At 40.3% G+C, this 12,261-nt stretch overlaps 1 protein-coding gene across 10 annotated transcripts in view; it reads left to right on the top strand.

Moving 5' to 3' along the window:
• The window catches only part of COL4A4 (collagen type IV alpha 4 chain), a 122,166-nt gene that overhangs the window by 8,627 nt on the left and 101,278 nt on the right, over positions 1 to 12,261 (top strand). For 9 of the 10 annotated variants that reach the window (XM_047721164.1, XM_047721163.1, XM_047721166.1 and 6 more), the window contains 2 exons: positions 9,088 to 9,240; positions 10,366 to 10,408. In XM_047721164.1, the coding sequence (XP_047577120.1) occupies positions 9,179 to 9,240; positions 10,366 to 10,408 (105 nt within the window). In that variant the 5' untranslated portion in view covers positions 9,088 to 9,178. Of the gene's footprint in view, positions 1 to 4,355; positions 4,420 to 9,087; positions 9,241 to 10,365; positions 10,409 to 12,261 lie in introns of those variants that run through there. The other variant, XM_047721165.1, reaches the window with a different exon arrangement.

Below are 12,261 nucleotides of genomic sequence, written 5' to 3'. Positions count from 1 at the left end.
TTTGATATTTTTGTTGTAAAATATGTGGACCTCTTCCTATCCTTAGGTTTCTGAAGTTTCAAAAGAAAGGTCACTTTCAAATTTTAGAACAGGTAGACAGTCTTACTTTAATAATCCTGTATGATTTTGTGAAACTTCTAGCTGTTAATTGTCTTAGCTACTCTGCCCATATATCATCCTCATCCAATACCAAGCACACTGCCTTGGCTTTGTGCTCTTATTTACTGATTCATAATGTCCACAGTGAAACTCTGAATGTGTTCTTATGGTCTGTAGTAGACTGTGGGATGGCCTAGCTCTGAAGCCCGGCTTTGAGGGATGAAATATTTATTAGGTTCCAGAGTGGCAGAAGCATTCTTAGAGGAGTCTGGTTCTAGGACATCCCAAGGGAGGAGACCCAGTAGGAGATTCTGAGTTTCTAGGAGCCAGCTCCTGCCGGAAGCAAGACAGATGGACACTGGGCAGAAGATAAGAATGAAGCCAGAAGAAAAGGAGGTAGTTAAGCTCTCCTCAGAAAAGACATAAGAGTTTTATGAATACTGTGCTCCTTCTCACCAAAACAAAGCTTTCCTTCTTTTTTGGAAGCAATTGTATGCTCACTCCAGTATTTCTGTTTAACATTCAAGTTCATTTGGACACTTTTGGGAAATCTCCTTCATTTTTTGGCCACATAGCTACCTTATATGCTTGAATAATTGACTTCTCTACGTTCTAGTTAGAAATGGTACATTTTAAGATCCCCCACTATTCGATAAGATTTCCCAGATTTGAGATTCCAGACATAAAGACCTTCCTGCAAAAATTCAGGTTTTCTGGGATTCACCAAAAATGAATGTCTTTGTATCATAGTGCACCACTGCATTCAGAATTGACTGTCCTGGCTGCTGCTGTATTGGAGGCTAGAGTTGTTCTTCCCAGACACAAATCCCTGAAGCTTATCCAGGAATTTGCATGCATTTTGAATCTGTGTAGTATAATGGTCAATAGGGAAAGCCTTGGAGTTTGAATCCTGGATGTGCCACTCACTGCCTGTGTGACTTCCTTGCAAAGGGAAGTAATCATATTGCTTACCCCATGGGATGATTGTGAAGGTTGCAGATCTGTGTTAAGCCCTTAGCAGTGCTTAGCACCTAGGTGGCCCTCTGGAGATGCTGCTCATTATACTTTCTTATGGTGGGATAGTGGTGACGATGGTGATGATGGGAAGAGGAGGAAGGAAAAGAACACAGAAGAAGAGAAGGAGGTCTAAGAGGAGTGTGTGTATAGTGGGGTGGGGGTGGGGGAGAACATTAGTAGCAGTGACAACAGAAGGAGCTGGCTTTCTGGTTGATAACACCCAATGTCAACTTTTTTCCTGGTGTCCTCTCAGAGTCAACTTATGTTAACTCTGTGATTGTCTGAAGATTCATCTTCCTCCATAAGTTCTCTCTCCTCATGTTTAAAAGGACTTTAGGAGGGACTGTCATAGCTTATCCCTCTTTTCATTTCCCCAGATCTTTCTCCCTCCTCAGATCAATCTTCCCCTGTTTCTGAGCTCTGCCCAGGCTTGATCCAGTTCCCAATTTTCTAACCCTTTTCTAATATATTATATACAGGAGATCTTTCATCCTAAAAAAATTAAGAAGGAAGGAAACGAACATTTCTTGAACCACTGTGCCAGACACTATGCTAGGTGCTAATTTGGACTCATGCAATTCTCTTCAGGATTAACTTCACATGCTGAGAAGTCAGGAGTTCAGAAGAGTTACGTACTTGCTCAGGGTTATGCTGCTAATTGATCAAGATCTGAACACAAGTCTCTAACTCTAGAGCCTGATTTTATCCCTAACATGAGAGCACATGGTACCAGGAGAAGGAGGCAGACTGTATCTGTGGAGGAGGGGAGAAGTCACTGAAGATGACAGCCTCACAGTATGGGTGGTCCCTGCCTGCTGTATCATAGGGTGTTACTTCCAGAGCTCAACACAAAGACAGTTCCCAGAGGTCTAAAAGTTCCAGAGAATTCGTATAAAGCCACCCCAGTCCTGTCCTGAAGGGAAAATTATAGACCAAGAGCAACCTGGGGGATTAGTGCTTTTGGCAAGAGACATACCACATTCTGAGTCAAGAATGTCATTCTTAACTTGGAGGTACAGGGCCCATTTGGTTATGAAAATCAATTTATATTTTAGGAACATATGTCACTTCCATGTGGGTTCCAAGTGGTGACATTATTTTGGTCATTGTCAACTTTTCTGTTGATATTGGGAGGAGTTCTCAAGGAGAAAATGATAATAAAAGCCTATGTTGGCAGAATAGTAGGTTAACTGAGATATGGTCTGGTTGGTTCTGGACTAGCAAACTGAACTCCAAGGTCAACTGAGGACTCCGCAGCACTCTTAAACAATTCAACTGAACCTGGAGGGAAGGCAAGGTGGGGGCGGGCTTGGTCCTAATCCAACTGCATTCTGGTCAAGTTGGAACTGAGTTATTCTCAAGAATTTACTTGAGTAGTTCTCAGAGTTTTTCCATGTTGCTTCTCAGAGAACATGGAGCTCCAAACACATTCCAGTGATCCATGGACCACCCAGATTCATGATGTGCTTTAAAAATCTTGTGATATTTGTTGAGATTGACTCTTTTTGCAAAAAAGCTCAAACCAACCTGAACTGTTTGAAAGTCTGAAGAATATGGGATTGTCAAAAGACCAAAACCAAATAATCAGCTTGAATGTTGGGGAAAGGTCAGGTCATCTCTTAACAGGGAAAGTGTAAACCTCAAAGGCAGATATCCAGCCACCAAGGTGGACAGAGCATGTCATTCTTTTCCTGGGAGCACTATCCTTCTATCCTTTGAGGCCTTTTGCTTATTTCTTTGCAAAGATGAGCCACTGGGAATTCTATCTTGGAAAGATAAATGTATATACAAATAGGTGTTCAGACCACACACAAAAAAAATTGCCTTGGAAAGAGAATCTTCAGATAGCTCAGTGTCAGAAGGTCAAAGGAAAGAACATGTAGACATTAAGTTAATAGGGATTTATTTCACTGAAAGAGCAAAAATATTGGTATTAAAAAGAGCTCAAAGACTTAATGTTACTTGGGAAAAGAAAAGACATTGTACTTATACTACCTTTTTGTGACTGGAAGATTCTCATACTCAGTCTCTTGTAATCTGGCCCTCTAATCTTGGCCATTGCCCACCCCCATCCCCTAGTCGATGAGAACCCAAGCAGGGTGTATTTCTTTTCAAGATTGGGCTGCAGAGAAAACAAATTCCTCGTAGTAGAAATAATTATTTGGAAGATCTTAGATCTTGTTCCCAGACAAAGTATTTGAAAAACATCAAGCAGAGACTCATAAGAAGTCCCAAGGGAATTGGAGTCCAGGAACTTTCATAAAGTAGTGAAGAAAAAAAATCAGCCCAGGGAGTTGGAGAAAGAGAAGCTAATGACATTTATTGAATCTACATTCTAGAAACGACTGAAATAAATAGAGGCTGGGAGAGAGTGTGGGCACGTTACTTGGGTTGTGGAGTGAGGCCTATGTCAAAGGTTCAGGGTGCTAATGTTCAGTCTCTGGCAGAACCTCCAAGAGAGTTTCTGTTGGGGTGTCACAGGTTGGGACCAGCTGTGGGGATGGGGCAATGCTTTTGTCAGACTTGGCTGGACAGGTCGGTTTGCTCAGGTAAAGGGAACAAACCATAAGCTTGCATCAAAAACGGGGCAGCTCTCGGGAATGAGCTCGTCTTTCATTCTCTTACTGTAGACACTCCATCTTTCTCTTCTTGCATTTTCTTCTCTTAAAAATAGCTTTTTATGATTACTGAGGATATCTGTGTCCTCTAAATTCAGGCTTGTCCTTCACCTTGACGTGTCCCAGCCTTCAAATGGCTGACTGTACCTCAGGGCATCTCCTGACCCTCCTTCCTCCTTCATCCCCTTTCTTCTCTTTCCTAATTTCGGCTCTTCAAGAGGACTGAGCCAGGCTTTCCTCTTGTGCCATCCTCCCCAGCCCTAAGTTGAAGTTCTAAGTCAAGCTCTGGGTTGGGCTGCCTTGGGGTGAGGTGGTTCCTCTTCTCCACAATGTGGTGGGTGATGAAGATCTGGCCACACCCTTGCTTAGCTGGGCTGAAGATGGTGCCTGAGTGGGTCGTGATGCAGCAGCTTGTGGAGAATGCTCCTTTCCTGAGAAAAACAGTAGGCTAAACAAAGTGTGTCCTTTGAAAGGTGTAGAACTTTGGTAGAAGTTTCCTGGGTAGGCAGTCTCCCAAAGCTGCTGTTTGCATACATTTTAGTGGCACAGCACTTTGGGTTGTTAAAGCTTTTTTTTTTCTTTTTCTTTTCTTTTTTTTTTTTTTTTCTGTACTAATGATAGACTCCATTGAAAACTCACTGCTTTGGCCAATCCCATGGGATAACCGCCATGTATTTGTGAGAAGGTAGGTCAGAAGGACAGTGTTTTGAGTAAGAGTGTTTTTGTTTGTTGTTTGGTGCAGTCAAAAGCTTGGTTGAGACAGAAGTTTTCATGCTCTCAACATAAGCAGTTGCAGCAAAGAAAATCCCCTCAGATTACTGTGGATTTCCTGTGTGAACCATAGGGCACTGTGCACACCAATGTTCATGGTGTCCAGCTGATAACGAGATGGGCCCTCTGCCGAGCTATGATGCAACTTAGACAGGAGAACAGTTATAAATTTATATATATGTATATATATATATATATACACACACACACACACACACACACACACACACATATATGTATACACACACACACACACACACACACACACACACACACCTTTGGAAGTTCATCTAGAGCAGAGATCTTCAAGCTGAGGTACATTTACCCCTAAGACACAAAAAGATTCCTAAGAGTTGTGCAGGCAGCTTGGAAAATCAAGTAAAGGTATCAATTTCTAGATTTTCAATTGCTATAGGTATTTGTTCTTAGAATTGTTCTATCTAAAGATTGGGGGCCTTTGGTTCAGGTTCTCACCAACCCCTTCATAATTTTCATTCTACTGCTTTCCACCAGATAGGTATAACCGCACCCTCAGTCATCCCAAGGGTTACCACCCTGCTTTGCCCCAAGACAAGACCTGTTTGCAGGCCAGATGGTGAGAGTGTAAAAGCAGGTGCTGAGAACAGAGGCACTCTACCTCTCAGGTTCCACATCCCAGGGCCAGGTGGTTCCCAACTTTTTGCTTTCATCACAATTGAGGGAAGACTTATCAGATAGTTGATCACTCAAAATGATTCTTGGTGATGAATTCTATATTGCTTTTGATATACAACTCAGAAGTTCAAAGCATTGAGTGATATATAGAACAAATTTCTTCCATTCACAACTTTTTTTCTGTGAATAGGTTTATTAGAATTTACAGTTTTAAGAAGCTAAAATGGAAGCAGAACTGTTGTTTGACCTGCCTCTTTTCTTGACCATATCTCCTTATTGATCTGGGCTAAATAAACTATTTGAGAAACCAAAAAGCCCAATTCATTCATTGCCAACGACATTTCCAGTAAAATTTCATTTGTAATGTGTTTAATAATTATTTATCAAAGTATGAATTTAGGGGCACCTGGATGGCTCAGTTGGTTAAGTGTCTGCCTTCTGCTCAGGTCATGGCCCGAGGGTCCTGGGATCGAGCCCAGGTCAGGCTCCCTGCTGGAGGAGTGGTGTTTTTGCTTTCTTCCCTCTGCATTCTCTGTCTCTCAAGTAAATAAATAAAATCTTTAAAAAAATTAAATTTATTTGGTTTTGGTGGATTACATACTACTTATCATTATGGCAAGCAAATTCAGGCAAAAAAATTTTAAGACTTAGAGATTTGTGATCTCAGTCTTGTGATAGGACATAAAAGACACTTAACTTATATACATATTTTTGTTGCAGAGAAGTATGATAGGATGATCAATACAAGATTTCCAAATATAAAAATATATTGCACTACAGTATACGTGAGAGAGTGGAATGGAAATATGAATTCAAGAAGAAAAATGGTGCAAAATTTCTAGCTATTAAAGAAGTTGTGTGCATGAATTTTAAACCGATGTTGGTGAGGTCCATTCTTATGATGGTCCGTCGGCTACATCTAGAATAGTATTGCAGGGCACCTGGGTGGCTCAGTTGGTTGAGTGTCCAGCTCTTGATTCTTTTTTTTTTTTTTTTAAAGATTTTATTTTTATTTATTTGACAGACAGAGATCACAAGCAGGCAGAGAGGCGGTCAGAGAGAGAGAGAGGAGGAAGCAGGCTCCCCGCTGAGCAGAGAGCCTGATGTGGGGCTCGATCCCAGGACCCTGGGATCATGACGCGAGCCGAAGGCAGAGGCTTTAACCCCACTGAGCCACCCAGGTGCCCCCCAGCTCTTGATTCTTGAACGTCTAGCTCAGGTCATAACCTCAGGGTCGTAAGATTGAGCCCCGCATTGGACTCCACACTCAGTGGGGATTCTGCTTGAGATTCTCTCTCCTTCTCTCTCTGCTCCTCCCCCACTCATTCTCTCTCTCTCTCTCTCTCAAATAAATAAATAAATCTTTAAAAAAATACAAAAAAATAGTGTTGCAACTGTTTTTATTTTATAGGTCACCATGTACAATGTTCCAAATTATACTTTGCAACTGTTTAAAGAGAAAATGAAAAATTTTAGATGTTAATTTGTTAAAAAAAAAAAAAAGGAGACAAGGTACACATAATTTAAAAACCATTCCTGGGGGATATGAGAGCAGACATCGGCAGGCTGCCATGCTTAGGTATCTATTGGGAGAAGGGTTACATATTAGAGTCAAAAAACCTTGGTTCTACCATTTATTAGCTCTGTGACTTTGCGCCAATTACTTAAATGGACCTAATTTGATTTTCTTTTACAACAGAACCAATACTTACTAAACTGTGGTGAAGTCCAGTGACTCGATGTGCACAGCCCTCTTAGCAGAGGGTCCCTGATGTAATCAGCATCATTATCTTCCTCCCCATCCACTTCCCCCAAGGCTGTATGATCCCTCTTTCCATCACCCTCTTTCTCCTTTCCTCCCTCACCCCATGTATATACAAAGTTGGCCTTATCTTATATCCTCTATTAAATATATTTGATTCACATTCAAAAGGTCCTAAAGTATCTTCTGTAAATTCTCATCCAATGAATGAAAAAAATACATATGTTTAACTGTGTTCCAAGCACTATTATGGCACTAGAGATAACTGTGAATAGAAAAAAGACAAAATCCCTGTCGTCACAGGGCTTACTAAGTGCACAGTGATGAGGCTGCAATGGCAGTCCCAATCAGCAAGGTCCTTTCACTCCCAAGAGACTAGTTAGATTTCTGTGGATTGGTCCACCTGCCCATCCACCCGTGTACCCAACCGGCCAGCCATCCAATTACAAATTGTATTGAGAAACTCCTAAATGTTAGGGCCCTGATTTGGTGTTCTTGTTCTGAAAGTGACCACAACAACACTCTGTTTTAATAAAATCCCCTTTTACACCCTTATCACAATATGTTTGGAGATTAATTGCATCATGTGTCTGTTTGGAGGTTAAAAGCAAATGCCTCTGTTTTCTTTAATTTTTGACTCTTTCCTATTTGCTTAAAATATCGAGTACCTTTTGAATGATTCAAGCCAATTTGTGCATTCCTTCCAAATCAATAATTTGTTTTATTGAGACTTGCTCCCAGAAAGCAGCTTCAAAAAATATTTAAAATGATGGATTTGGGGATGGAAAATGGTTTGGGCACTTACCGGGATTCTTCTCCTACTTGATTTTCAAACTGTATCATGGAATGTTGTTCTCCCACCTACTTGGAGAACTAGTCTCCTGTAAATACAGCACTGAGTTAGTTTTATCCAGATTTTATCCAGAAATTTAAAAATAACTCCAACACTCCCAGTTTTCCTCTCTCTACCCAATTCTCATTGATACAGGTCTTCAGAGAAGCCAGAGTTTTTAAGATGAGGTATTTCAATTTCAAGACACTTCCAATTTCAAGACATTCCTTTAAGCCAGAGATCTTTTATCAAAGATAAATATTTTTTCTTTTTTTTAATTGAGATAAAGTTCACAAAATAAAATTCACTGAACTCTTCTAAAGTTTATAATTCAGTGGTTTTTATTGTATTCATAATGTTGCACAACCAACACCACTAATTCCAGAACATTCCATCACCTCAGGAAGAAACCCTGGACCTTCCAATTCTCTCCTCCTCCAACCCCTGACAATTACTGCTCTATTTTCTGTCTCCATGGATTTGCCTATTCTGGATTTTTTGGTATCATATAATATGTGACTTCCTTCACTTAATATAACGTTTTCAATGTTCATCTATGTATCAGTACTTCATTCCTTTTTATCGCCAAATCCAATGTAGCACATTCTGCTTGCCTATTCACCAGTTGATGGATGTGCGGGTTGTTTGCATTTTTTGGCTACTCTGAATGTTTATGTACACATTTATGCATGAACATAGTGTCAGTTCTCATGGTATATACCTAGGAATGGAATTGTTAGATCATATGGTAATTCTGTGTTTAACTGTTTGAGGAACTGCCAAAATGTTTTCCATAGAAGTTGTACCATTTTACATAAAAATATTTTTATACGTATTTGCTGTTGTGTGCAAAGTATTTCTTTCTATACTAATGGGTCCCTTTCCTAATTTCAAAGGTGAAAAAACAAAATGAAACCAAATGAAACAAAAACTCACTCGAGGGAATTTTAACTTGGATTTCCAAGGGCAAATGTTATGTAGTAGAAAGTGCCGCTTAACAAAATGAAGCAGTAATTTTTTATACAAGCATTACATACACATTTTTTCACTTCTCAAAAATATATTTATGACATAAATAACTGGAAATTGTTTTTATTTATAAGAATGAAATTGATATTTGTTTAATCATCACTAAGATTCTCATCAAAAAAATTGAATTCCCCTTTTAGAAAATATTTCCCTTACTATGAATGATGAAAGTCATTGCTTTCCAACATTATAATGCTTGTTGTGTCTTAAAAGGTATCTTTATATTTAAAATGTTGTGTCTTACACCCTTTTTATATGTAATTACACCCTGTTTTATATGTAACATATCCAAACTTTAAACCCAGGACATAGAACCTCACTTATAAGTCAGAGTCTTCTGGAAGAGAAGAGAAACCTGACAGAGTTTTTTTTAAGTATCAAGACTTGAAGTAACCCATGCACATGGCGTCAGTAAGGTGCTCATTCAGGTGGATCAAACCCTTGGCCACAGATCCCTGGTGAGTGTCCTTAGTGCAATCACTTGCTTTTCAATAATTTCTCCTAACCGTTGGTTTTATAGTTATGAATCGTCTGAATGTTTCATGTGTCAAAAAGCCAAATTTTTCCAGAAATCTATGCATTATGCCTGCTTTTTTGTGTGTGATTCGTTTTTATTAAACACCAATTCTCTCTACTCTCACTGAATCACACCACATCATCACCAATGGGAAAGACACTCATCTAAAGGCTGTAGATTGGTGCTCTCTTACTAGGTTTGAATAGTAAAGACTTTCCTGATGTCCAGGGCAGGAGAGGCCCTCTAATTAGCAGAGATACTAGAGGGCACTTCACTAGTATGGTAGGCAGGATAACAGCCCCTGAGGAGGTCCGCATCCTAGTCCGTGGATCTTGACAATATGTTCTGTCACAGGGCGACAGGGAATATGCTTGTGGATGACATTAAGCTTGCTCATCATCGGACCTTGGGGAGATTACTCTGGGTTATCTGGATGGACCCAGTGTAATCACAAGGGTCCTTAGAAGTGAAAGAGAGGGAAGGGGAGTGAGAGGCAAAAGAGATGGGACAATGGAAGCAGAGGCCAGAGGGATAGACAGCCATTGCTGGTTCTGAAGATGGAGGAGACCATCTGAACTACCTAACTCTTCCCTAACTGGTTCATATTATTTTCCTTCCCTTCCAAACCATCTCCCCAGTCCAGATAGGTTTTCTTCCCTCCTCCCTCCTTCTAGTTGGTTCCACTTAATGTCATCCAGGGTACACTGGTCTTTGCACTGTCTCTGAACAAAGCTGCCTCCTTCCTTCACTCCTCTGCATTTCATTCAGAGAGTCGCCTCCCTTCCCTCAGCTACTTATCTGGGTCTCACCTTCAGGGTGTCCCCAGGGCCCCAGACCCAGTGGGGACCCCACTAAATGGTTGTGAGTACTTCTTGACTGATTAACAAGAGGGAAGGTAATGATGACAGCCAGAGAGAGGATAACATTTATCTTGTCACAGATGACAGCTGCCTGTTAGAAATAAAAAGAAGCTTTCTGGGATTTATTCCTTTTTTCTTTCTCTGTTTGGTTTGTTTTGCATGAAAATGAACAGTTTAAATTAATCTCCTTTTTTGCTATTTCATAGGTCACTTATGTTCATCCTCTTTTCTGTACAACATGTATATGGGGTAAGTACATTAATTAGCTCTAATTGCATGCATTACTCTCATTAGAAATCTTTTTGTTTCAAACGAGCCACTTGGTGGGACTCAGTTTTCTCATCTGCAAAGTGAAGGGCTGGACTAGGTGAACTCTGAGGTTTCTTTTCTATTTTACAGTCAAGACTACTTAGCAAATAATTGCCCACATATTGGAGATTTCTTTATTTTATGACAATCTTTTGTTAAAATCTTTTTTGTTTTGTTTTGTTTTATTTTTTGTTTTGTTTTGTTGTTGTTGTTGTTGGAGAGAGGCAGGAAGCAGCTGGGTCACTTCAAGATTAAATCAAGAAGTATAAGATTAAATGTGAACATTTTGACTCTGGAGAAAGAGAAGCCTAGAATATTCTGTAACAAGATCTCTTTCTTCTGCTTCTCACTGAGGAATCAGAATTACTAAACCCCACCCCAGGCGTTTCTGGGAAATCACACAATGGACCGCCTGTAAGGTAGACCTTGAGACAACTGCATGGGTTCAGTCACGATAGAGCACATCTCCATCATACATCCTCTCTAGCTTGGATTTATCCAATCTAATTTCTGTGATTATTTAAGTTAATAACAGAGGTCTTTTCAAAGCCAGTCAAAATAGGAAGTTGCCTTCTGGTCTCCTTTTTCTACCAGTCAGGAACAGAAAGCACAGGCGTCAGGGAATCAGAAGCTCTCCCCAAGCAGTCATAGTTCACACGCATTTGAGAGCCTCATCTGAAATAATGAATGGAAACCCACTGAAATATATATGTCTGGATTTTTTTTTTACCTGATTTCTCCATGTTTATTTCTGTATTACATTATTTTTCCCTATTGTAAGACTCTACAGAGTCTTAAATTTAACTTCCTTTATTTCTTATGCTCCATATGAGTGAATAAAATTCTTGAACCAGACTGTTCTAGCCTGGACCCTCCTAGCGGGTTGTGCTATACAGAGGTTTTAGAGATTTTGCCCCAAAAGTAGCTTATACTGTAGTTGGGTTTGAAAGGTGGTGCTGTAAATCAATGCAGTAGCTATAGAAGGCAACTTGGCATTATCCATCCAAATTGCAAATGCATAGTCCTGTTGAACACAGGTATTTTCCTTTTTGGAATTTGTCATACATATTTATACTGACTTGGGCATAAAGAAAATGCCCAAGAATATTGGCTTCAGGGGAGCGTTCAGTAACAAGAGAAGGGAGATAGCTAAATACCCGTCAAGAAGGTCTGGTTATTGGGGAGGGCACGGATTGCTTGGAGCACTGGGTGTGGTGCAAAAACAATGAATACTGTTACGCTGGAAAGAAATTAAAAAAAGAAAAAAAGAAGAATGTCTGGTTAAACAAGCTATAGTACTTCACGCGATGGAGAGGGGTTCTGTTAAATTGGAATGATTTTGAAGAAGTCTGATTACGAAAACAGAAAGGTACAGAGAAATACACCTTTGGGTTAAGATAAAACAAGACCAAAATGGCCAAAGAGTGCATCTGTGTGCACGTACGTATGCCTGGATGTACACGTGGGTATGCGTGTGCGCGTGTATGTCTGCATGTGTGTGTGTACGCATGTACGTGTGTGCATGTATGTTTACACGTGTGCACGTATGTTGGTGCGTGTATGTGTATGTGATCATGGCATGAACATGCTTGTAACTGTCCAGACCCTGAGTGAGAACAGTGACTGCCTCTCCTGAGTTGGAAAAGAAGATTTTTTTTTTTAAAGATTTTATTTATTTATTTGACAGAGAGATCACAAGCAGGCAGAGAGGCAGGCAGAGAGAGAGGAGGAAGCAGGCTCCCTGCGCTGAGCAGAGAGCCCGACGCAGGGCTCGATCCCAGGACTCTGAGATC

The sequence above is a fragment of the Lutra lutra genome, chromosome 3 (genome assembly GCF_902655055.1).
Source record: "Lutra lutra chromosome 3, mLutLut1.2, whole genome shotgun sequence".
Lineage (NCBI taxonomy): Eukaryota > Metazoa > Chordata > Mammalia > Carnivora > Mustelidae > Lutra > Lutra lutra.
Note: the sequence above shows the minus strand (reverse complement) of the source record. Positions and strands in the feature narration are given on the sequence as shown.